This window comes from Stenella coeruleoalba (assembly GCF_951394435.1).
Source record: "Stenella coeruleoalba genome assembly, chromosome: 6".
Taxonomy (NCBI): Eukaryota; Metazoa; Chordata; class Mammalia; order Artiodactyla; family Delphinidae; genus Stenella; species Stenella coeruleoalba.
The window spans coordinates 13,733,179-13,760,925 of NC_137151.1; the positions used below are offsets into that span (position 1 = coordinate 13,733,179).

Genomic DNA, 27,747 nt, shown 5'->3' on the forward strand with positions numbered 1-27,747 from the left:
AACACTAAACTTAGTTTCCTTCATTATTTCTGAATTCATTCAACCACCCATGTTAAGTTTAGTAAATTAATCCTCAGTAATATAATTCTAAGATTAACCACAAGGATGGAAAAAAGACTCTTAACCAAGATGATAATTATATATTTAATACATCTTGCTTTAAACAGCAAATTTCAAAGTAAACACATCATAGACCTTATAACTTATTAAAGAATTATAGTGCTTACAAAGTTGATTCTAAAAATATACCTTATTTGTTCTAAATGAATAACATTATCTGGAAGATAGAATAATAAATTACAGTAGTATGCTTACCACCACTATAGTTAAGATTGTGTACATATATTCAATAGGAAATCCTCTTAGGATTTTCACACTTTCAGCCTTAAAACATAAGAGCAGATTAAAGTTTGGCATACAAGATCTCAGTCTGACAGAAATGGTTTTAAAATCAAAACTGGAAAAATATCTAGTTGACATATTAAGAGAGCATGAGCACATGCACACACACACACACACACACACACACACACACACACACACACTCTCTCTCTCTCCCTCACTCAGTCCTACACACACACACATACACACCCCTCCAGAGTAAGCAGATTTCACCCTTGTGTATCAGACAATTGCCATCAATTTCAAAAATAAAAACTGGGGGAAAAGGTTAACTAAGACTATGTCTAAATCATACTCAAAAGGCTCCAGTTGTTGGAAAAATATGCACAAAAGTGTTACCAGGATCCTTACCATGCACAATATGCCATCCCAAAACATTCTAAAACAACACATTCTTGAACTGTTCATTAATGGGTGCATGGATACATAAGAAATTATGTGCCCCTCCACTCCTCGGATGCAATCCACTGACAGTCAATCATATGAAGCAGCCCAGCTCAAAGGGTTCTCTTTACAGAACCCAACAGATTACAGAACCCAAGACAACTAGAAACGTCATTTTGACCTGTTCAGGAATTCTTATGTGTTCCATGCGCAAAAGCAGTGTAATACTGTACTGCAAATGACAGTTAATATCACTTAACACTTTGTGGCACTCCAGAAGGTCATTTTGTATTTGTAAAACATATTTACTCTAGTTAAATTTTTCAATGGTCCTTACTTTTAATTATATGTATTCTTCCAGATTTAGACTCAAAACAATTTGATGCTGATAAACTCTCCTGCTGATCACTTTCACCTCCAGCAAAATCTGTTGAAACAAAAATTACTCTTTGGACTCTCTCCAGTAATGCAGGTATGAAAATGTTCCCTGGAAGTTCTTTTTCATCATATATTAAAACACCCAAAGCTCTCTGAGACAACATTAAAATAGAAACTAACCACACATTAGGGCACCCATAACTCGTACTGCTATATATTAGAAAAATAAAAAGGCACAACAGTAAGCAAAAGAGAATATACCACTTTCCATTTGCTTTTTTTTTTTTTGGCTTTCCTCATATTTTATTTCAGTAAGTCTATAAATTGTTCAAAGCATTCTTATACTCTGCATGACGATAACTGAATATTTTGGCACATCAACATTGTGATACAATATATGGTATGTCTAAAAAATTAAAAATTTCATCTATTAATCAACATGTTTTTTAATGTAGTGCATATATATTTTACAGTTATTTAAGTCAAATACATAAAGGTTTGTACTTGATTTACAGATGAAGCAATCACAGATTGCAGTAACATATGTATGTGTGTATATGTGTGTATATGTATACACACACCAATTAAGGGAAAAACTGCATCCTGGCAATTTTATAGTCCGAAGTATTGTTGGTATAGCTATCATTTACATGCCCTTTTCGTCTTGTTTTTCTGTACAAAAGATATGTTTTTGCCTTCTTCATTCTTGATGAGATTTTTCTGCGATAACTTTACATTCATACTGTAAAAATTAAAAGGTTAAAAGGTTAACAGATTAATGTTTACTTTGAATAGCAATTTCCATATAAACTAAAAAGGTCTAAACTTAATAGTTTATTAACATATGCCCACTTTATTCCTCAAAGAATCTGAGAGTTATACAACTATTAGGATTAAATGACAATTATGAAAGGAAAAAAGAAATTCGCATTCTAGAACTGAAAGGGGCATAGCCAAAAGCAGGGAAAAAATGATATTTCTACATTACAAGCAAATGATAACAGTATATGATTTAGATCAATCCTAGAATATGAAAGGAAGCAAAATAAATTTCTTTGTGTGCTCACTAAGGCATATTAGCAAAGGAAAGGTCATGAACTTAAGGACAGGACTAATATTGTGCATTCAGATAATATTTTTTCAAATAACTTTAAAATTGAAAGGAAAAAATCTACTATATTAGCAAAAGCTTCTGGTCAAAACGATATTTTGAAAGGACAGCTATTAAAAGGTCTACCCATAATTCAAAATGAAGTAAACCAATGGATTTAGGATAACTGGGTGGCTAGACTACCAAAAAGACAGCAATGTAAACCACTCAATTCTCTCAGCTGGCTAAAATGGTAAAAGTGACAGCACCTATTCATGAAACCGCTGTGGCATCTGAATGCCAGTCCCTGACCTTTGCCCTCTCTGACTGGGCTTATCAACAATGTCCTTTTCCTTCTTAACTAAAATGATCAAACATCTTGATTTGCTGGAGATAGTCCTAATTTATATTTATTGTAGCAACATAGTTATAAGCAGCGCTTCTTCTCACTTTTAAAACTGTCCCTTTTTCATGGAGTAGAAACATATAGATTAATAAAATAAATAAATTAATTAATAAAAATTGGAGGATAGATCGTATCACCCTATCCATAACACATTTTAGCTTTTCTATCCAGTGGTTCTTTCCATTTTTAATACACTTGTGATTAAATTCTTCCAAATGACTTATTCTATTGCTGTATGGAGAAAACCTGTCTTACATCTCAATAACAGAAAGGTAAGTAAATGAGCATGAGCTTACCATTGCCAGTTGTCGACCAATGTTTCCCATTGTTATGCCTCCAGCAAAAAATATACATGGTAACCAAGAGCGAACATAGAGAAAATCTGGAGATGTATATCTAGAATAATAGAAAGATTTTTAACAACTCACAGAGGAAGTACAATGACACTTATTAAGATAATTACAATGGAAATAAGTTACAAAATAAGTTACTCTGTAGATTAAACTGGCTAATGCAATTTTAAAATCTCAATTCTGAGACTTTAGGAAACAAGCACCAAAAAGAATACTTACTGATAAACACCATTATAGACTAGCAGTTGAGTGACCAAAGTTGCCAAGAAAGCAATTCCTATTCCAAGGCCAAAACCACTTCTAGATCTATCAAAAGTCCACCACAGTCCAATGGATAGTGCAGCCAGTGTGAGAGACAACTGTATGTTGTTATCAAAATCAACTTTCTGAGATCAGTGTTAAAGAGTCATCTTTAAATTTGTAACCAAATAAAATCACCTGTTCATTTTTCTAAAATAAAAGATGTTAATGTTGAGAAGGGAATAGACTGCATAGTCTAGAGTGCATTCAGGTTTTTAATACAGTGTACAAGACTAGGGAGGCTTAAAACTATCTCCGATATGTACTAAAGACGCACAGAGGGCATGATACTTCACTAATAGATCTCACTGACGTGTTAATCTCTCCAAAAAAATGGCACAGTATATACACTGCCGATTATCAGATCAGATCCATTATTTAAGAAATGCTTTCCTTGCAAAAAAATGTAACTAGAAGCCTCGAAACACAAGTATTGCTAAAGGAACACACTTTCGCCAAAAAGGAAACCGATATTACTTCTCAAACAGGCTTAGAATTACTTGAGAATCATACAGGAACTTGCAAATAGAAGAGTTGACAGCTATTTAACAGGGTACCACATTCTCTATGTGATTTACTGACAGACACATTTTATAATAATGCAGTCCAGAAACAAGAGTACCAAGGACACACTATCCCTTTCTATTATGTCAACTGTTCTAGTTTTAATTTGTTGAGGATAAAGCCCTGAAGTGAACATTATCTTGCAACCTGCCAAGCTATTTTGGTGCCTGAGACTTTCTGGTATAGGACAGTTTGCTCAAATGATGTTTTATTTCCATCACCTACTTAAGCACCTATTCACAAATGTACAGCCCTTTTCTACTTCAAAATCTCTGGGTAAAACGAAGCTTTATAAATTCAATTTTCTCATTTCTTTGCTAGAGGATTACACTAAAGGAATTAATTTCAAGTGTCATTAAAAGAGCATTATCTATGTCCCAAAGGCCACATCTTGGCTCTATATCCAGCTCCCCAGAGGATACTATATATCTTGCCAAACTGGCCATGCTGCAACTACAGAGAAGAGAGGGGAAGTTCCAAAAATACATATAAAACCATCTTCCACTTCCTTTAACACCCTGCTGTTTACCACCATTCCCCCCTCCTACCCAACCAGCGGGTATCCTGAACGCCCAGACTGCCATTCTTGGTCAGTCCTTGTTTAGGCTTGATTTATCAAGAGACCTATAGTCTATGGCATGCTTTCTGAAAAAGCTTTTATTCTTTAGTGAGTATTATACCTCAAATTCCAAAGAAACACTTGTGCACTCTGATTTCTCTATGCAATAAACATTCTTGTAAAGACTGGAATTTGACATTAACTGGGTTCTATCTTTGCTGACTAAATTAACTTTGCTAAGAGTCAAAGCAAAATAAGGAGGCTTCTAGGGTACAGGTAAAACATCAATCTTAAAAATAGTACAATGTGATTTTCTAAAGTCTAAGTAACCTAATGTTAAGTCTGTGTTATATATTTTGTAAACATTTTGGATTCTGCTTAAAGGATGAACAGAATAGCTAAGATGACTGTATTTAAGGATTTCATTGAGAGGAAGAAAAGAATGACCAAAGTAAAGAATTTAAATTAGATATGTAAGTCTTTTTAATTCCAGAAAAGGTTATCTAAATTACTCAACTTAAAAATACCTGAACTGTCTAGGATAGAAAGGTCTAATCCACCAGACAGACGAATTTACACACTTGTGGGGCTCCTCGGTAGGAGAAGGAATGTTCCTAGACTCGAGTCAGGATCTCCAGGGTCTGGCCTCAGCTCTGGAGCAGCCTTGCAGTATGTATGATTTAGCAAAGTACGAAACCTCTCTAGCTTTCATTTCTCTTATTATCTTTGTAAAGAAAGTGTGGAACTAGGGGATTTCTAAGTTTTCTTCTAGATATAATATTGTACGAGTCTACCTTTTTAAAGTCCTCCTAACCACTAGATTTGTTTGTTATAAAATCCTAATTCTCAAAGATTTCACCAAACTAAACATGTTGGGAAGGGTAAAAAAGGGTAAAAAAGGTAAAAAAAAAAGGTAAAAAAGGTAAAAAAGGGTAAAAAACAAAATAATAAGAGCCACTGAGGGACTTCCAAATTCACAGATCTCCAAGAGCCAGCATGACTGGGAACAGAAAGGTAGACGTGCTTTCAGAATCTAGGACCCTGCTTCTTTCCTTGGTTCCTCTTCTCCAGCTTCTCCAAAACACCTCAATACATGCTGTTAGAGACGCTGGAATCTCCTTGCCCCGTGACCCACACTCTCTCCAGCTAACTGCCAGCCCTGAGCCCAGCGCAGAGTTACAGGAGGAAACCTTGGTCAGCCTGAGTCACACATCTTCTCTTCCCCAAAGAGAAGGCTCCTGCCACCTCCATCCTCTAAGCCATCTCTTCCAGAAAAGGGAAGGCTGAACTAGCATTTCCCAGACCCTCTTCTACAAAGGGAAGTTGGGAGGTCAGCGGGGCAGGGAGGAAGTAGGGAGGATGACAGGATAAAATCCTTATGAAGGCAAAAACTTTTGTTCTGGGGGTGGACATTTTTTTCTGGGGGGGTAGAAGCAGAGGAGAGGTGGGACATAGAGGCTACCTTATCCTTCTAGCCAGGACACTATGAAAAATTAATCACTAAATTAAAATATCAAAATCCTCAAAATGATCAAACTTTAAAAATATGTAACTTAGGAAAAAAAGTTCTTTTGGGCCACAGTCTAAGTTGGCTATTTCTGCCTCTGCCACTTTTAAGAACATTTATGTGGTTTGTTGGTGTTGATTAAAACCAATAAATAACAGTCTTTAAAATATATATATACATATATATATATATATTCTTCAAATTAAAAACAAAACAGAACAAAAAACCAACCAGCACCTGAAGCCACCAGATGTCCTTACTGACAAATCTTAAATGAAGAGAGAAAAGAAATTCCTTTGAAAATGTATCTGTTTCAATGCTAGTTACCAAAACTAGATGGAGGTAATCAAGTAACCTAATTTAAGAAAACCATGTAAATTTTTTAAATGTGCAAAGTTCTGAGTGATATCGAAAAATAGGGATTGAAATGAAAGGCTATACCCCACACTGTAATTGCCCAGGTGCTCCCATGATGCTTCAACAATGCGGCGTGCATTCTTTTTATGACTAAGTGGGCATATCACAATTTGACAACAGTGGAGTTGCGAGGGACTGTTTAACCTTTGGTTTGTCAAAAGCTGCTTTGTTATTACGCATTTCATTACAGCAGGAAGGATACAGCGCTGGCATGATTTATACCAACAAAGACGGCTACACACCGCATTACACTGGACCACTCTCTTTTAAATTTATGTGGTTCTCCTAGATGCCTGTCAATGCAGGGGTATAATAACCCAATCACAGCTGTGGGGAAAAAAAGGGAAAAAATTAAGTCATCTCCAATGGTATACAGGCAAAACTTAAGCTAAGAGTCACAACAACCACCATAAGCATTTGAAAGATTCTCTAGAAAAGCTTTTCAACTTACTTAACATTAATCGTTGATATTTTAAACTTACCTTCCAAAAGAAAAAAAAAGTGAGGATAACACCATCGAAGACAGCATTGTAAATGAGTACAACAGTACTCTCAATTATAATAGGCAAAACACTACTTCAGCGTATGATTCAGAATTTAGCAGATTGGACTAGATGATTCATGCTACTTTTCTACTACTAATATCTCCGAGACTTGGAAAGCATCAAAGCAGTTGGCAGTTAAGCAATGTTCTCTCTAAGCTATATAACCATGAAGCATGCTATGAAATGTCACAAATCTAAAGAGAATCTCGAAGTGTAAACACGTACAAGCTCATCATATACGTTGTATTAGATGGCTATAGCTGTCCTGCCACACATACAATTCTTGTCCCCCCAGCTTCTTGTCTCACTCAGTCTCTTGTGTCTAGTGCCTTGTCCGGACAACTCCCTTCCAACCTGGCCCTCTAATGAGACTCTAGGTCAGACTGTCAAAGCAGGGAAACTTGCAACAGAAATCTACTTGTAAGACTCATTCTGCAGAGGACAGATGGAGGAAACATGGTCTACAGAATTATATGTTTTCAGTTAAAATTTAAATCCACTGTTAAAAGATCAGAAAAAACCTTTTTGGTATATTTCTGCATTTTGGAAAGAACATTTTGAATACTGATGGTGCAATTAATTAGTATGAATAACTCAATTTTTAACTTAAATACTTGACAAACCTCAACATTTTATTCATTCACTGGGAGAAGATTTTAAATGCTAAGTTAGTCATTAAAAAAAGAGTATTTCATGAACCAAAACATTCTTCAACAAGTTTTAAGGAAAATATACTTCTACAGATTAAATTTAACAGGAAATAGCTGGGCAGCTTTAATTTGCTCATCTTCCTAAAAACAGAATGTTTATGCTGCCATTTGGTAATAAAAACACAACTGTCACATCAGTTCAAAAGTATGTTTAAAATGTCCAGTATTACCTATGATGTATCATGAAATTATTGCACCCAAACCTACGCCTAAGGGGTTAGAAGCCCCTGCCTGGCCTGGTACTGGCTAGCTCTATCTCACAAACAATGCATTCAATCTTAAAGGAAAAACAGAAATCAATTAATATCAAACATCAGAGGCTAGCAGACCAATGGAACAGCATGAAAACCAGGCTGCACCGTCACCCTTTCATCTGGAGTGGAGATGTTGCAATGATGCAGACATTTTCTAACCCGCAAAACTGAAAGTGCTCTTCTGATTAGGCTTTTGCTGAGGATAGATGGTTCACAGACCATCAAGACATTAACAACAAACTTCAGCAACGCAGAGCTCCAACAGCTACCAGTAAATTTAAAAGTTTCAAATTATATTCCTATTTAAAAGGTTCTGCTCTAAAATCCTGTGAGATTAACTGACAGCATTTCCAAATTTCTACAAAATTAAAGTGGCAACAAGCATGCCTAACAGTTGAAATATATCTAAATGAATATTACCTCTTTTTTGTTCTCAAGGGGTCATGAAACTGGCAGCTCATGTGTCATCCCTCACTCTCTCTCTCTCTCTCTCTCTCTCTCTCTCTCTCTCTCTCTCTTTCTTCCCTTTGCCTGTTGCTGAGGAAATCAACTAAGATCAGATATTCCAAGTCAATTTTCCTCAGCAGCTGATGCCATAGGTAAAGAATTATCACACAGAGAGTACTGACGTGTGTGCAAAGATATAAATCAGTAAAATTGACTGTATTTTTATGCATGTGATGTCAGACTCACACATGAGAGACAACTGAGGAGAGAAAGCAAAAACACAAAAAGAAATTTAAACTGCCACGCTGCCAACCTTGGGATTTGCCAATAAAAATCAAATCCATTGAGTATGCATGGTTCTTGGACGCTCACTGAGAGGGAGAATTCGAGGGAGCTTGTCACTTCGCATTAAACGTCTTCTTTCTTTCCTTTAAATAAAGGCCTGGCAGAGTCTGAGAGCAACATCTACAGCACAGTGAGGCTGCACTGTTCAGAGCTCAGTAGAAGTGTGTCTGGCCTTCTTGTCCTCTTCCTCCACTTTCTTATTTTAACAACAGAGACTGTTAAAATCACGCCTGTGTAAAATCATATGCAAACACACTCCTGCTTAATCAGATGGTTCTCTGATGCAAAAACCACATTTCTTGTGATATATTTCAGTTATTTCCCAGTGACTAGTTGAAGGGTACCAAGACCAAAAACAAGAGAAGTTTGTAAAATGTCAATATTAAGTCATCATTTTTCATGGTCATGTTTTTAATGCAGTGCTGCGCTAAGAGAAACAGTTAAATCAAACATTTTTCAAGGAAAAGGGGCTGAAAAAGCACAACCACTGAATGAGATATACTTCCATGGAAAACTACGACAGGATAAGCAATGTGTTCATCCAACAAATACTTAAACCTCCATAATGTGTTGAGTTCTTGGTATTTACTGGGGATTTAAAAAGGGAAAATGAGTAAGACATGACCCCCGTCCCAAAGTGACCACAGAAACAATTAAGTAGAGTAACGTGTTAGGGGCAGCACTGAAGGGCCCGGGGGTCCAGTCTTCTCCTGGTGTGTGCCGAGGGGAAGCAGGGTGCGAGCGTGTCAGGAAAGCTTCATAGAAGAGGTGACCCTTGAGGCAGGAGTGTTCAGCAGGTGAGTGGTCTGGAAAGGGCTTTCTAATCAAAGGAAAGCATTTGAGGAAAAGCACAGACAACAGAAAATACCTGGTATCATCTGGAAACTGGAAACTTTAGGCGGAAAGGGAGTTTCGGGTCCAGAAAGAGTCTGAGAAGGATACAAGTTGGCGGGGGCCATATCACAGAGACTTGCCCCACAGTCACTGGGAAAATAACACCATCACACTTGTGCCAGAGAGAGGGCCAATCGTTCTTCCAGCAGTGAGTGTACAACACAGGACAGGAGAGAAGGGACTTGGGGTGCAGGGGGGACAAAATCAGAGGCAGAAAAAGAAAAGACTGAAAATTCCAAGCAGAGCGGTTGAGGGCCTAGACCAAGAAAGAGACAAGGGAGAGATGTAAAACTTGGAAACCAGATGTGGGCAGTGAGAGACAAAGGGAGGAGCCTTCTAAGACTCTCCAGGAATTGGGTGACTGACTGCATGACTCAACAGAAAAGATCTGTTTGTTTTCATTTTTAAATTAGATATTAACTTGACTCGTGATTTGTTAGTCAACTTCTCCGGTTATTTTATCCACACAATCTTTTTTCTCCTATTCATTCCTCAGAGAGATTCCTTTGTAGCTCTCAATCACATTCAAGAGGTTCTTAACTCCAATTCCAATGCACTGCACACGTAAAGAAGTTAACCAACTTGAAACACCAAACATTATTAAACTAAAAACAGAGAACCAGGAAAAGGAAAATGGGATCAAAAGGAGTTTATCAGAGTTCTCTACTAGTTGTCCCTCCAGAAGCACCACTAGCAAATTTTCCAGCACTGGGTCTACATGTAGAAAGTGGTGATTCTGGAGACCCTCCCGAAGGTAGCTGCTCAGTCTACGAATATTAATTGGATAGGAAAATCAAAGGACAATTATCAGTTTTTCTGATTTAACATGATAAGAGCTTTGAAAATGCACAACAACACATATACACAAAAACATATACATACCATATACACAACGCAAACTGTACACACTGTTTCTTACAGCATTTACTTTTTTTCTTTAATATTTTCCCTAAAATTGGAGGGGGCAGCGATTATGCAAGAGTCCATTTTCCATCTTTGGCAACTTCCACAAACCTGGTATCCTCACCCCCCACCTACTAAACACCATGACCTACCCAACATCAACAGCAGCGTTAACTGGAATCTCAATTCCCCAAGGCCTCTCTCCCTTCATTTGCTGGGCACCTCATAGAATGCACTGCTTTCAGAAGAAACACTTAAGCAAGAAACGTAAATGCAAATCCTCCACATGGAATGATATGAGGTTAGGTTTGTAAGTGTGACAAGCCTAGCGGCTGGGAGAAGGCAGGAAAGTAGGGACAAAGTGACTAAAATGTAGCATTAACATTACAAGTTTTCCTTCCTAAATGTGAGTTTGTGGCAAAAGCGCCCATATCACAGGCAGAGATGTAACCCCTGTTCCTCTCCATAATAGAGGTAGAATGAAACGTCAGCCAAGTTCTCCTGCCCTAGCCCAGAATGTGTAGCACAGGCCGCTGCACTCCATCCAAGCCTTGCACTTAGTCTGCAAGGTTCAAAAGAGATACCCAATAGAGGGAAGGATGAGTGGCTCCCTCTGCCCCCTTCCCCAGCATGTGATGTTTCACCTAGCCATGCCATTCCTTGGCTCTGGAACCCTGGACTCATTGATACCCTCTCCTTATCTGTTTCCTCAACCCCCCAAAATGGGCACAATGCAAACATCTCACTCCCAACGTTGCCCTACAGATCCCTGGGGTTAAGGGATATGCCCAGAACATCAGTAGACATTCAATAAGCAATCATTTCCCTCCCTTGACCTTCCTTTTGTCTATTCTGAAAAGACATGTTCTTCCAAGTCCTGAAAAGCTTCTATTAGTAGCGAGACAGGAGCTCTACCATAGGAGAAAATAAACAAAGAAGTAGAAAAAGTCATTGGGAAAACTTTTTTTCTTCTGAACTTAAGTGAAAGAAAGGAAAATACATGAGGGCTGGTAGACACAACAGAGAATAATAAAATGTAATTTATGCTTTGTCTGTTTGGACTATGTTGCCTGTTCTCTCAGAGAATAACAACAGCTCTGGGGAAACTAAGAATCATCACCTTTACAAGTTCTCTTTTAATGGGAATATTGTAATAGTGAGACATCAATATATAAACCATGCTGAAACCTTACCACGAAAATGCCCTTCAATCCACACAATGGGATTATGTAATTGTCCAATAAGTTTCCCAAGGTCATTTTAAAATGTCTCACACCTAACTCCTCACTGTTGGCCCTCTAGCTGTAGGACGGAAATCAAGGAGGATCTACATTATATTGCAAGGTAGTTATGTAGATTAGGTGTGAGACACCAAATGGACATTCATAAAAGCGCTTTTCTCTCTCAATCAGAATTATCTTCTACCACATGATTATGGCTTCCTTCTATTACTTTATTATATAAAATAGTATCAACCTATTGGTCTCATTAGAAAAAGCTGAAGAGCTATCCATCATGGAAGCTCATCATCAATACAGCATTCTGAAATGCTCCACTTTATCCAATACACACTGTCCACCACAAACAAGATCTAAATAGGATAATAATGATTTTAAGCAAAGAGAATCTACCTTACTGATCTCTTTAAGAATCTATTATTCTGAATGTATATCTAAAAACAAGATGCCAAGAAAAAAAGCATATGCAAAAATGTAAAAAATAACAACATGAAGCTTTAAACTTGAATAAAACTATAGTCAACCTTTGAACAACATGAGGGTTAGGGGCACCAACCCTCCATACAATCAAATATCTGAATATAACTTTACAGTCAGCCCTCTGTATCCACAGTTCCGCATCCACAGATTCAACCAACCTCGGACTGTGTAGTACGTATTTATTGAAAAACATCCACACATAAATTCCACCTTATGTTGTTCAAGGGTCGACTGTCTCCATCTTTCAAGTTTTTATCTACTTCAAAAACCAGAGGATAACATACATGTCAAAACCTTAAAACCAAACAGTGATGATGATCAACAAAATAACTTAAAATAAGTTTATATGAGATGGATTGACGAAAGAACAAAATTAAGAGGTTAAAAGCCTCATCCCTAAGAGAATCAAGATTGTTTTTAGGATTGAATTTTTAAAAGTCATATGGGTCAGTCAGATAGAAATCAGACACAAAAGAGTACAAACTCTATGATTCCATTTATATCACATTCTAGAACAGGCAAAAATAATCCAGTGACAGCCTGAGGCTGGGGGTAGGCTGCAAAAGGGCACAGGAGAATTTAGGGGGTAATAGAAATGTTCTATACCTGGATTGTGGTGGTAGTTACATGACTTCTATGTATTTGTCTAAACTCATCAAACTGTTCATTTAAAACAGGTCTATTGCACTCTATTTAAATTACACCTCAATAAAGCTAATTTTTTTAAAGTATTGCCCAGACAATATTGATACTCATTTACCCTAATTCCTTTCTAAGTGTTACAGACATGGCCTTCACGTACCTGAAGCTGTGCCACAGCATGGCGGTACCCACCATGCTGAAGAAAAGATGCTTGCAATCACATCAGGTGGAAAGAGCGTCACATTTCTCTGAATCTGAAGTAAATTTAACACTAATGCAAGAAATACTCCAATAAAAAACAGCACTACTCCTCGAATCATCAAGTTCACAGTTCGGCTAGTGACAGATGAGATATAGGGACCACACTTTTTGGGCCCAGGTGACTGTGTCTCTCCTTCCGCCATGGTTTCATAAGTTCAGTAAGTCAGCAAAAAAATTTTAAAAAGAGGAAGAAGAAATGGCTTCTCAGCTGAAAAGCCAACTGCCTGAACCAAAGCAGATTGGCGTTTCAACAATATTGCATCTCGTCCTAAAATAGGACCTACCAGAAATCCTGCAAGAGATAAGAAAAAAGAAATCAATGTGTCTAATAAATGACTATACAATTTTCCTGATTTCAATACTAATTCATTTTAAAGGCCAAATAATGAATTGACAAGCTTATATACTTATTTAAATTATTTACTGAATAAGAAGACATTTAAAAAGCATTTTTATATGAATGATGTAATAAAAAATAAAGTGCTAAATCTGTATTTACTAGGACAGAATTAGTGAGCTAAGAGACTAAAAGGTTAGAATAATAGTAAAAACAGCTAGCCCCACATCAGTGAAAAAAGCAGGACGGGTTATCTGAGACACTTCTACTAGAAACTGGAAGATCAAAATCTAGGTTTCTGTTTCTTCTACCCAAATCTCCAAGCCCAAGTAACAGATGGGCTTGGAGATTCAGGTAGAAATTTTTACACTTTACAGAAAATAAATAAATTTCTACTTTACAGAAAATCAACATATTCTGACTGAAAATGTTACATTGCTCTGAATGTGACTTGCTCGTGAGGACCATCTCCATAGGGGAATAAAATGACCTCTTTTGATGTTTAATGCTGATATATGTGAATTTCTGCACAAAAGTATCTTACAAAAAAACAGACCACCACCCACTCACTCACACATACACCAAGCACAGAAACCAGACCTGACACGCTGTCACCAGGGCCCGAGTTGTGTCCCACCCCTGCCTTGACCCAGTCTGCCCTTGTTGCAATCATGGGAGCTATTGTGAGAAAGCTGCAGTAGGAAGCAGAAGAAAGCGAGCTAAGAAAATAACGAATAACCTCTTGGCTAGATGCTAAGAAGTTTGATCCACATGGCTAAAACCTAGAACTTTGCAAGTACAGTCACTCTAGGTATTCACTCACCCCTCTAAACCAACGTGAACTTTCCTTTGTATATGTTTAAGACAAGTAACATTTGAGGCTATCTAGGAGCTGTCCTTTTAACTCTCACAATAACCCTAACAGGTAAGTGCAATTACGTCCATTTTACAGGTGAGGTGTAAAAGCAAAGAAAGGTTAAGTCACTCAACCAAGTTTCCAGCCTTAGTAAGAGGGCAAGCTGGGATTCAAATCCATGCAGTCTGTCTGGCTCCAAAGCCCTCATTCATACCATTATGTTCAGCCTCCCAAATTGTTACATGTTGCCCTAAATTCTTTTTCTACGAATACTTTTTTTGAAGTGGGAAAGTATTATACAGACTATTTTCATAACTTACCATTATCCCACCTAACAGTATATCTTGGGATATTTCCTTTGAATCTCTAAGTATTTTATTTAAACCTTTACTATGGCACTTCTTATAGGTACCTTATGATGATACGTATAGTTGCTTTACAGATTATAAACTTTCTATGTAGGTCTTATTCACTATCAAGTCTTTGCTGTGCCTACGCACCCAGACAGGTACGTGCCTAGCTCATAGTAGGAGCTCTCCATATTCATATTTGTTTCATTAAATTAGGTTAACCCCTTTTGAATCAAAGTATATTGGGTTAAGCAGGCCTTTTTTTTTTTTAAACATCTTTATTGGTGTATAATTGCTTTACGATGCTGTGTTAGTTTCTGCTTTGTAACAAAGTGAATCATCTATACATATACATATATCCCCATATCTCCTCCCTCCCACCCTCCCTAGCCCACCCCTCTAGGTGGTCACAAAGCACCGAGATGATCTCCCTGTGCTATGCGGCTGCTTCCCACTACCTATTTTACATTTGGTAGTGTACATATGTCCATGCCACTCTCTCACTTCGTCCCAGCTTACCCTTCCCATTCCCCATGTCCACAAGTCCATTCCCTACATCTGCATCTTTATTCCTGTCCTGCCCATAGGTTCTTCAGAACATTTATTTATTTATTTTTTTAGATTCCATATATATGGGTTAGCGTATGGTATTTTATTTTTCTCGTTCTGACTTACTTCACTCTGTACGACAGACTCCAGGTCCATCCACCTCACTACAAATAATTCAATTTCGTTTCTTTTTATGGCTGAGTAATATTCCATTGTATATATGTGCCACATCTTCTTTATCCATTCATCTGTCGATGGACACTTAGGTTGCTTCCACGTCCTGCTATTGTAAACAGTACTGCAATGAACATTGTGGTACATGACTCTTTTTGAATTATGGTTTTCTTAGGATATATGCCCAGTAGTGGGATTGCTGGGTCGTATGGTAGATCTATTTTTAGTTTTTTAAGGAACCTCCATACTGTTCTTCATAGTGGCTGTATCAATTTACATTCCCACCAACAGTGCAACAGGGTTCCCTTTTCTCCACAACCTCTCCAGGATTTATTGTTTGTAGATTTTTTGATGATGGCCATTCTGACTGGTGTGAGGTGATACCTCATTTTAGTTTTGATTTGCATTTCTCTAATGATTAATGACGCTGAGCATCCTTTCATGTGTTTGTTGGCGATCTGTATATCTTCTTGGGAGAAATGTATATTTAGGTCTTCTGCCCATTTTTGGATTGGGTTGTTTGTTTTTTTGATATTGAGCTGCATGAGCTGCTTGTAAATTTTGGAGATTAATCCTTTGTCAGTTGCTTCATTTGCAAATACCTTCTCTCATTCTGAGGGTGGTCTTTTCGTTTTGTTTATGCTTTCCTTTGCTGTGCAAAGGCTTTTAAGTTTCATTAGGTCCCATTTGTTTATTTTTGTTTTTATTTTCATTTCTCTAGGACATGGATCAAAAAGATCTTGCTGTGATTTATGTCATAGAGTGTTCTGCCTATGTTTTCCTGTAACAGTATTATAGTGGCTGGCCTTACATGTAGGTCTTTAATCCATCTGGAGTTTATTTTTGTATATGGTGTTAGGGAGTGTTCTAATTTCATTCTTTTACATGTACCTGTCCGGTTTTCCCAGCACCACTTCTTGAAGAGCCTGTCTTTTCTCCATTGTATATTCTTGCCTCCTTTATCAAAAATAAGGTGACCATATGTGTGTGGGTTTATCTCTGGGCTTCCTATACTGTTTCATTGATCTGTATTTCTATTTTTGTGCCAGTACCATACTGTCTTCATTACTGTAGCTTTGTATTATAGTCTGAAGTCCAGGAGCTTGATTCTTCCAGCTCTGTTTTTCTTTCTCAAGATTGCTTTGGCTACTCGGGGTCTTCTGTGTTTCCATACAAATTGTGAAATTCGTTCCAGTTCTGTGAAAAATGCCATTGGTAGTTTGATAAGGATTGCACTGAATCTGTAGATTGTGTTGGGTAGAATAGTCATTTTCACAGTGTGATTCTTCCAATCCAAGAATATGGTGTATCTCTCCATCTATTTCTATCAACTTTAATTTCTTTCATCAGTGTCTTATAGTTTTCTGCATGCAGGTCTTTGTCTCCTTAGGTAGGTGTATTCCTATGTATTCTATTCTTTTTGTTGCAGTGGTAAATGGGAGTGTTTCCTTAATTTCTCTTCAGATTTTCATCATTAGTGCATAGGAATGCAAGAGATTTCTGTGCATTAATTTTGTAGCCTGCTACTCTACCAAATTCATTGATTAGTTCTACTAGTTTTCTGGTAGCATCTTTAGGATTCTCTATGTATAGTATCATGTTATCTGTGAACAGTGTCAGCTTTACTTCTTCTTTTCCAAGTTGGATTCCTTTTACTTCTTTTTCTTCTCTGATTGCTGTGGCTAAAACTTCCAAAACTATGTTGAATAAGAGTGGTGAGAGTGGACAACCTTCTCTTGTTCCTGATCTTAGAGGAAATGGTTTCAGTTTTTCACCATAGAGAACGATGTTGGCTGTGGATTTGTCATATATGACCTTTATTATGTTGAGGTAAGTTCCCTCTATGCCTACTTTCTGGAGGGTTTTATCATAAATGGGTGTTGAATTTTGTCCAAAGGTTTTTCTGCCTCTATTGAGAGGATCGTATGGTTTTTCTCCTTCAATTTGTTAATATGGTTTATCACATTGATAGTTTGCATATATTGAAGAACCCTTGCATTCCTGGGGTAAACCCCACTTGATCATGCTGTATGATCCTTTTCATGTGCTACTGGATTCTGTTTGCTAGCATCTTGTTGAGAATTTTTGGATCTATGTTCATCAGTGACATTGGCCTGTAGTTTTCTTTCTTGTGACATCTTTGATTTTGGTATCAGGGTGATGATGGCCTCATAGAATGAGCTTGAGAGTGTTCCTCCCTCTGCTATATTTTGGAAGAGTTTGAGAACAGGTGTTAGCTCTTCTCTAAATGTTTGATAGAATTCACCTGTGAAGCCATCTGGTCCTGGGCTTTTGTTTGTTGGGAGATTTTTAATCACAGTCTTAATTTCAGTGCTTGTGATTGATCTGTGTATATTTCCTATTTCTTCCTGGTTCAGTCTGGGAAGGTTGTGCTTTTCTTAGAATTTGTCCATTTCTTCCAGGCTGTCATTTTATTAGCATACAGTTGCTTGTAGTAATCTCTCATGATCCTTTGTATTTCTGCAGTGTCAGCTGTTACCTCTCCTTTTTCATTTCTAATTCTATTCGAGTCTTCTCCCTTTTTTTCTTGATGAGTCTGGCTAATGGTCTGTCAATTTTGTTTATCTTCTCAAAGAACCAGTTTTTAGTTTTACTGATCTTTGCTATTGTTTCCTTCATTTCTTTTTCACTTATTTCTGATCTGGTCTTTATGATTTCTTTCCTTCTGCTAACTTTTGGGTTTTTTTGTTCTTCTTTCTCTAATTGCTTTAGGTGTAAGGTTAGGTTGTTTATTTGAGATGTTTCTTGTTTCTAGAGGTAGGATTGTATTGCTATAAATTTCCCTCTTAGAACTGCTTTTGCTGCTTCCCATAGGTTTTAGCTCATCGTGTTTTCATTGTCATTTGTTTCTAGGTATTTTTTAATTTCCTTTTTGATTTCTTCAGTGATGTCTTGATTATTTAGTAGTGTATTGTTTAGCCTCCATGTGTTGGTATTTTTTACAGAATTTTTCCTGCAGTTGATACCTAGTCTCATAGCATTGTGGTCGGAAAAGATACTTGATGTGATTTCAATTTTCTTAAATTCACCAAGGCTTGATTTGTGACCCAAGATATGATCTATCCTGGAGAATGTTCCATGAGCACTTGAGAAGAAAGTGTATTCTGTTGTTTTCGGATGGAATGTCTTATAAATATCAATTAAGTCCATCTTGTTTAATATATCATTTAAAGCTTGTGTTTTCTTATTGATTTTCATTTTGGGTGATCTGTCCACTGGTGAAATTGGGGTGTTAAAGTCCCCTACTATAATTGTGTTACTGTCAATTTCCCCTTTTTATGTCTGTTAGCATTTGCCTTGTGTATTGAGGTGCTCCTATGTTGGATGCATAAATATTTACAATTGTTATATCTTCTTCTTGTATTGATGCCTTGATCATTATGTACTGTCCTTCTGTGTCTCTTGTAATAGTCTTTGTTTTAAAGTCTATTTTGTCTCATATGAGAATTGCTAATGCAGCTTTCTTTTGATTTCCATTTGCATGGAATATCTTTTTCCATCCCTTCACTTTCAGTCTGTATGTGTCCCTAGGTCTGAAGTGGGTCTCTTGTAGACAACATATATACAGGTCTTGTTTTTTGGATCCATTCAGTTAGTCTATGTCTTTTGGTTGGAGCATTTAATCCATTTATATTTAAGGTGGTTATCAATATGTATTTTCCTTTACCATATTCTTAATTGTTTGAGTTTGTTATTGTAGGTCTTTTCCTTCCCTTGTGTTTCCTGCCTAGAGAAGTTCCTTTAGCATCTGTCGTAAAGCTGGTTTGGTGGTGCTGAATTTTCTTAGCTTTTGCTTGCCTGTAAAGATTTTAATTTCTCTGTCGAATCTGAATGAGATCTCTCTGGGTAGACTAATCTTGGTTGTAGGGTTTTCCCTTTCATCACTTTAAATATGTGCTGCCACTCCCTTGTGGCTTGCAGAGTTTCTGCTGAAAGATCAGTTGTTAACCTTATGGGGATTCCCTTGTATGTTACTTGTTGCTTTTCCCTTGCTGCTTTTAATATTTTTTCTTTGTATTTAATTGTTGATAGCTTGATTAATATGTGTCTTGGTGTGTTTCCCCTTGGATTTATCCTGTATGGGACTCTCTGAGCTTCCTGGACTTGACTATTTCTTTCCCATATTAGGGAAGTTTTCAACTATAATCTCTTCAAATATTTTCTCAGTCCCTTTCTTTTTCTCTTCTTCTTCTGGGACCCCTATAATTCGAATGTTGGTGCATTTAATGTTGTCCCAGAGGTCTCTGAGACTGTCCTCCATTCTTTTCATTCTTTTTTCTTTATTCTGCTCTGTGGTAGTTATTTCCACTACTTTATCTTCCAGGTCACTTATCCATTCTTCAGCCTCAGTTATTCTGCTACTGATTCCTTCTAGAAAATTTTAAATTTCATTTTATTGTGTTGCTCATCAGTGTTTGTTTGCTCTTTAGTTCTTCTAGGTCCTTGTTAAAAGTTTCCTGTATTTTCTCCATTCTATTTCCAAGATTTTGGATCATCTTTACTATCATTACTCTGAATTCTTTTTCTGGTAGACTGCCTATTTCCTCTTCATTTTTTTGGTCTGGTGGGTTTTTACCTTGCTCCTTCATCTGCTGCGTGTTTCTCTGTCTTCTCATTTTGCTTAACTTACTGTGTTTGGGGTCTCCTTTTCATAGGCTGCAGATTCGTAGTTCCTGTTGTTTTGACGTCTGCCCCCAGTGGCTAAGGTTGGTTCAGTGGGTTGTGTAGGCTTCCTGGTGGAGGGGACTGGTGCCTGTATTCTGGTGGATAAGGTTGGATCTTGTCTTTCTGGTGGGCAGAACCGCGAGGGACCCCTATAATTCAAATGTTGGTGCGTTTAGTGTCCCAGAGGTCTCTGAGACTGTCTTCAATTCTTTTCATTCTTTTTTCTTTATTCTGCTCTGCAGTAGTTATTTGCACTATTTTATCTTCCAGGTCACTTCTCTGTTCTTCTACCTCAGTTATTCTGCTATTGTTTCCTTCTAGAGAATATTTAATTTCATTTATTGTGTTGTTCATCATTGTTTGTTCTTTAGTTCTTCTAGGTCCTTGTTAAATGTTTCTTGTATCTTCTCCATTCTATTTCCAAGATTTTGGATCATCTCTACTATCATTACTATGAATTCCTTTTCAGTTAGACTTCCTATTTCCTCTTCATTTGTTTGGTCTGGTGGGTTTTTACCTTGCTCCTTCATCTGCTGCGTATTCCTCTGTATTCTCATTTTGCTTAACTTAGTGTGTTTTGGGTCTCCTTTTCATAGGCTGCAGATTCATAGTTCCTGTTGTTTTTGGTGTCTGCCTGCAGTGGGTAAGGTTAGTTCAGTGGGTTGTGTAGGCTTCCAGGTGGAGGGGATTGGTATCTGTGCCCTGGTGGATGAGGCGATCTGGATCTTGTCTTTCTGGTGGGCAGGACCGCATCCAGTAGTGTGTTTTGGGGTGTCTGTGACCTTACAATGATTTTAGGCAGCCTCTCTGCTAATGGGTGGGGTTGTGTTCCTGTCTTGCTAGTTGCTTGGCATAGGGTGTCCAGCACTATAGCTTGTTAGTCGTTGAGTGGAGCTGGGTCTTAGGATTGAGATGGAGATCTCTGGGAGAGCTTTCTCTGTTTGATATTACGTAGAGCCACGAGGTCTCTGATAGACCAATGTCCTGAACTCAGCTCTCCCACCTCAGAGGCACAGGCCTGACACCTGGCCGGAGCACCAAGACCCTGTCAGCCACATGGCTCAGAAGAAAAGGGAGAAAAATAAAAAGAAAGAAAAAATAATACTAAAATAAAATAAAATAAAGTTATAAAAATAAAACTATTTTTTAAATTATTAAAAATAAAAAAAATTTAAAAGTAAGAAAAAAAAAAGAAAGGAAGAAGAGAGCAACCAAACCAAAAAGATCCACCAATGATAACAAGCGCTCAAAACTATCCAAAAAAAAAAGCAGACAGACAGAACCCTAGGACAAATGGTAAAAGCAAAGCTATACAGACAAAATCACACAAAGAAGCATACACATACACACTCACAAAAAAGAGAAACAGGAAAAAAATATACGTATATCTCTATGTAAAAAAAAAAAATGGAACAGAGCAACCAAATCAATAAACAAATCTACCAATAACCATAAACTCTAAATACTAAGCAAGATAAACATAAAACCAGAAACAAATTAGATGCAGAAAACAAACCCCCAAGCCTACAGCTGATCCCAAAATCCACCACCTCAATTTTGGGATGATTCGTTGTCTATTCAGGTACTCCACAGATGCAGGGTACATCAAGTTGATTGTGGAGATTAAATCCACTGCTCCTGAGGTTGCACAGAGAAATTTCCCTTTCTCTTCTTTGTTCGCACAGCTCCTGGGGTTCAGCTTTGGATTTGGCCCCTCCTCTGCATGTAGGTCTCCTGAGGGCGTCTGTTCTTTGCTCAGAAAGGACGGGGTTAAAATAACAGCTGATTAGGGGGCTCTGGCTCACTCAGGCCGGTGGGGCAGAGAGGCATATGGAATGTGGGCCAAGCCTGCGGCGGCAGAGGCCAGCATCACATTGCAACAGCCTGACCTGTGCTGTGTGTTCTCCCAGGGAAGCTGTCCCTGGATCATGGGACCCTGGCAGTGGCGGGCTGCACAGGCTCCCAGGAGGGGAGGTGTGGATAGTGACCTGTGCTTGCACACAGTCTTCTTGGTGGCGGCAGCAGCAGCCTTAGCGTTTCATGCCCGTCTCTGGGGTCCGTGCTGACAGCCACGGCTCGCGCTCATCTCTGTAGCTCATTTAGGCAGTGCTCTGAATCCCCTCTCCTCGCGCACCCTGAAACAACGGTCTCTTGCCTCTTAGGCAGGTCCAGACCTTTTCCCAGACTCCCTCCTGGCTAGCTGTGCACACTAGCCCCCTTCAGACTGTGTTCACGCTGCCAACCCCAGTCCTCTCCCTGGGATCTGACCTCCGAAACCCGAAACCAGAGCCTCAGCTCCCAGCCCCCGCCCGCCCCGGTGGTTGAGCAGACAAGCCTCTCGGGCTGGTGAGTGCTGGTCGGCATCGATCCTCTGTGCGGGAATCTCTCCACTTTGCCCTCCACACCCCTGTTGCTGCGCTCTCCTCGGTGGCTCCAAAGCTCTCCCCCCTCACCCACCGCCCATCTCCGCCAGTGAAGGGGCTTCCTAGTGTGTGGAAACATTTCCTCCTTCACAGCTCCCTCCCAGAGGTGCAGGTCCTGTCCCTATTCTTTTGTCTCTATATTTTCTTTTTTCTTTTGCCCTACCCAGGTCCATGGGGAGTTTCTTGCCTTTTGGGAAGTCTGAGGTCTTCTGCCAGCGTTCAGTAGGTGTTCTGTAGGAGTTGTTCCACATGTAGATGTATTTCTGATGTATCTGTGGGGAGGAAGGTGATCTCCACGTCTTACTCCTCCACCATCTTGAAGGTCTCTCCTAAGCAGGCCTTTTGGAAGGTGAACCTAACCTAGCAGTTAATCATCTTTAAAATATATGTCCTGTAAGCTTCCAAGTTTCAAACTACCTTATAAATGAATTTTGGGAACAAAACCCATGTGTAAACTGGAGGGAGGGGTGGGGGTGTTGAGTTTAGAAATAATCAGTATGAAAATGAGAACATCTGTAAGCACTAGTAACTTTCACAGCCTATCAGTTCCACGTTATAAACAGAAACAATAGACTTTTTTTTACTGTGCCTCTACCACACTCAAAGCTCTGTGCCCAACACCCAAGGGGGGAGTTTTATCCTCAAGCTCACAAACCTACTTACTGTACAACATCACTGAGCTCTACAGCTTAGCAGCCTTGAGAAAACAGTACATATTATAGCTGATTCATAGGAAAATATATTCTAAACACCTACTGAAAATCCTAGAAAACATAGAAAACATCTCCCCTTGACCTGGTCTTGCAGACTATTCCTTGCTGTGGTATCCAGCATGTCAGCATGTCATGTGTTCTACAGTGTTCAGTATCTACAGAATTCATCATCATCATTATCATCACGATACAGCACCCATTTATGGAGGGCCTACTCCATGCCAGGCATATAGTAACTCTAATCTTCAAAATAATGCTAAAGGTAGGTATTATCATCCACATTTTACAAATGAAGATATAAAGTCAAAGAGACTTAACAACTTGCCTATGGTCACATGACATGCAGTATTAGAACTGGAATTGTACCTTACATCTGACTGATGCCAAAACCCATCCTCTTTCCTCTAAAACTTGAGTCCCATTCCAGCCCAACTCCTTAGACTTCTTTTTTGGCATCCCCTATAGAAGGGGATTTGGTTACTGAAAAGATGGACAGACACTGGAAAACAATCTTAACTGTAAATATTCTCAAGGTACTAATGTAAATTAATGTCCAACCAGAAAGACCATAAGAATAAATGTACAAACAAATAAATTTTCTTTAAAAGTACTAGATCCAGGAGTAAAAATATGTATTAAAGAAAAAAATCATATGGCCAACTTACATACAGTATTAGACCAAGAGTTGACTCCTCATTTCCCAAACTTCAGCAGACACAACAATACCTCCCGCTTTCTGCTACTAAAACAGCTACTAGAGGACAAAGAGTAAATACACATTTTAAGTAACCCAAATTGCTCTAGTATATCTAGTAAATTGTTTCTGTCTGTGAATTTTTCCAAAAGGGAATTTTATGTTGAATAATATTTTTAAAAGAACAAAACAGCTTCAGTTTTAAAAAGCTATTCTGGTGTGGTAGGTCCCATCTCACATCACTCACCAGTGTTTGTCAAAGAGCACTGGCATTTTGGGCAGGGCAATTTCTTGTTGTTTGGAACTGCCCTAAGCATTGAAAAACATTTAGCAGCCCTGGCCCGTGCCCACTAAATGCCAGTACACGCCCCCTCCCCACTCTGAGATAACCAAACATGGCCTTACATGTTTCCAAATTCCCACAGAGAGGCAATGTTCTCCCACTGAGAGACACTGATTGCTAGACTCTTTCCGCATTCTATTTCCAGGCTGCTAGAAACTTTCTACAATGTTTATTTATGTAATTCTGCCACAGCTGTTTACTCAACCTTTCTGAAAGTGCTTGTTTATAGTTTCTTCACCCCAAAAGTTGTCTTTAAAAATAACACAACAATTGTTTCATGTTTACCTGAATAAGATTTTTTAAGCTATTTTTTAAGTCCAAAAAGCTAATTTTGTGACTACATAATAATACAATACTATATAATTACTGGAGACAAAAATAAAAGTTAAAATGCTTTAGAATCACAGTATCCTAAAATGTAAGAAATGGAAGGGAATGGGAGTTCATCTCTTCCAGGGGCTATGTGAGTCTGATGTAAAACAAAACCAAAAAAGTTGTGGATATGTGCATTTTTCCGGTTAGGGAGTTGGACATTTTTATATCAAGTACTCAAAAAGTTCATGATCCAAAAGAAGTTAAGAACCAGTGATCTGTTTCCTGGCAAAGCAAATGAGACCCAAAGTGATTAAGTGAAGTGACAAGATCAAGAATGTGTACTACTGGGTCTTGCTACGACAAACATGTAAAGTGAACTCCTAGAAATGGCCAGACTCATCAAAGGGGTAAAAAATTCCACAAGACCATTCACCGCCTACTATGCAACAACTAAGTTCCTAAATAAAGCATGTTGTTTATAATAGTCACACATTAGGGGAGTAGGTTATTTTAAAGTGAAAGCTCTTGGAATAAGTATCCCTAATTTGTTTGTTTTCAAGTTTGGTTTTCTGATTATGTATTGATAATATCTTCCTAGAGCGTATCTATACCTTTAAATATTACTGTTACAACAGCAATAAATTCGATTCTCAAAATTTTTTTAAAAACCTATATTTGAAAAATTTAGATTACCCAAGAAATAATTTTCTGATCAGGGAAGAAGTCTCTGGTATAAAGATACTATTTAAAAGACAATATCTCAATAGATCCTCAACAATAATCCTAGTAAGTAAGCAGGTGTTTTTAATCCTTAATCTTTTTATTTTACAAAAATAACTTTCTGAGATTATAAAACTGTTGCCGGGTAGTACCAGGACTAGTTCCAAGCACTCTGACTCCATGTCCAGAGTGTTTCCCATTTCACAACTGCCTTTTCTACAAACACCATACAGAAACAATTTAAATGCCACAAAAGAAACAGTTTTTAAAGCCATGTTGATAAACTACTGTTAATACCAAAATAACACTTTTTTTTTTCCAAAAACTGACAAAGAAGAAACTTCCACAGAACATGAAAAATTCTACCTTGAGCCCTGACCTACAATTTCTATAAAGTACGTTACTGAACAAAAAGAAAAATAGTTCAAATAGTTTGGATAGATAATAACAAATCATCAAAACTGGAAAAACGTTATTCCCAGTCTATGGCTTCCTGTCAATGGATTATTATTACCTTCAGGTAAATAAAATAAGTGATTCTCAGCTTTGCGGATGAAAATCAAAGTTTACATTTGCCACTGAAACAACTTCCAGGCAACAGGCATTTGAAAACAAGCATACAAACAAAATCTCCCTAAGAACTGATTAAGTACCAATTGTATTTTAACAATTGCAACACCCCCAAAACCATACAAGATCACTTCTCTTTAAAGGAAGAGCAGTCACAGAAGTATGTTTACTCCCTCAGATTACCTGTCTCTTCAGGTGCTTAGATCAGAAAGGCTACTAAATAATAAAATTAAATTACTACCTCACATCTTTTTTATCCTATGCTCTTGTAATTAGAATGGCATTCTCAAAATAGAATAAGCATTACAGTTAGGAAAAACACACTTAAGTCAATGAAACTCTCCTTAAATAAAAGCACACAAATGTGAATCATAGGCTATGGACGCTAAAAACTTTTAGGAAGAAAAACATGTTTGCCTTGAAGACCCTGCAACTCATCTTTCCTGTCAACAATAAAACCCAAACACAGAAACCATTAAGCAAGCAACATTTGCATCCCATTGTTGCTTTTAAATGACAAATCTCAGTCCCTAAAAAGGTTACTCCATCGTTTGAGAATAATTTTCTGATAACAATGAAAACAAGCTCTGTCATTAAATTTCTAAATTGCATTTTATCCTTTCCTTTTCAGTCCACCACACGTAAAAGCAACAGTTGTCAGTTTAAAAAGAATCAACCTCTTTACCAAATAAATGTACATGATTCACAGCTTCGTCACTTTATATCAGGTATGTACTGAGAACTATAACAAAACACACTACTCAACCTAATGTCCAGAGAAAGAATAAAAGGAGGAAACAGGAAGAGTACGGGGCTATTCTCTGGGGAGCCCTTATTAGTGGGGGCATCCCTTCATTCATTTTTCACTCAATGGTTCCCTATCAGGGCCAAACCCCAAAGTTGGAAGATACAACCTAGCCTCTGCCAGACTGCCTTCATTCCTCCTGGACCCAAGACAGGAGCTTGTCTCCCCCCCCCCACAATCCTCAGCTCCATTGCAATAGTGATCCCGGCCAGTCTCGGTGCCCCAGCTGTCAAGACTACTCATTCCTTCTTGAAGCATTTTCTCAATAACCCTACAAAACAGTCAGCTCTTCCTAGTCATATTTCCCTAGACTATCTAGCTAACGCCATACTTCACTAACTTTCTGCCAATGCTAACTGGACATGGGTCACTATCACTTAAGTTTTATCCACACTGCTTTCCTCTACCAGATTGCCAATCCCCACTGACCAACCCTAAAATCCAAGAAACTATCACCAACCGACTTCTAGGTCCTGAAAAGAGTAATCTTTGTCTTTACCATACACCTACTCCAGAGGTTTCCAATTCCAATCCAAAATGCCTAAGTCCCACTCCTCAACCCAATATCAACATACCTTTTGGCGGATTCTAAGCATTCTACAATACCTACCTTTTCGGATCCTTCCCCCTCCCAAGCCTGAGTCTGGTCTCCCTGGCTACGAGCCTGCCGAGTCCTGACAGCTCTATGCTTGACAGCCCGCCGACCTCCACCCCAGCAGATCTCCGGGGTCGCCCTTCCCGCCGTCCTCCAGCCTTCTTTCCGCTCGGACACTCTTCCACTGACCGGGGAGCCTCGGCCTCTCCTAGACCCTCTCCCCGACCCAGGTGTCCCCTTCCGGATCTCGCCGACCCTTCTCCAGGTTAAGCAGAGCCCCTCGCCCTTCAGGCCCCATCTGTGGTCCTGGCTCCTCGTACTTGCCAGCAGGGTTCCCAGGCTGCAAAAACGCAAGCGGTTCCTCTTCCCGAGGGCCACCACCTTCCTCAGGCCCCTTCCCTCAGCACCAAGTCCACCGCGCTTCCCCGGGGAATCCCAACTCACCCCCGCCTCCGCCATCTTCTGGGACCGGCCCCCACGCCCCTCCGCCGCTTCCTCCTCCCCTCCCACAACTCCTCCCGAGCTCCACTGCGCCTGT

At 38.6% G+C, this 27,747-nt stretch overlaps 1 protein-coding gene across 4 annotated transcripts; it reads right to left on the bottom strand.

Annotated features, from left to right (window-relative positions):
• On the bottom strand, window positions 1-27,747 carry INSIG2 (insulin induced gene 2; the record flags this gene model as incomplete). 4 transcript variants are annotated; one of them, XM_079923983.1, is made up of 6 exons in its annotated part: window positions 27,530-27,747; window positions 12,979-13,371; window positions 6,563-6,687; window positions 3,233-3,399; window positions 2,957-3,056; window positions 1-1,906 (listed from the first exon to the last, which is right to left on the bottom strand). In XM_079923983.1, exons 2-6 carry the CDS (start codon window positions 13,220-13,222, stop codon window positions 1,865-1,867), a joined length of 678 nt encoding a protein of 225 aa, XP_079780109.1. In that variant the 5' UTR covers window positions 13,223-13,371; window positions 27,530-27,747. The 4 variants fall into 4 exon arrangements, with proteins under 4 accessions (XP_079780109.1, XP_079780106.1, XP_079780108.1 ...); XM_079923980.1 differs by lacking the exon at window positions 1-1,906 and having other exon boundaries at window positions 2,912-3,056; XM_079923982.1 differs by lacking the exon at window positions 1-1,906 and having other exon boundaries at window positions 2,912-3,056; window positions 27,654-27,682.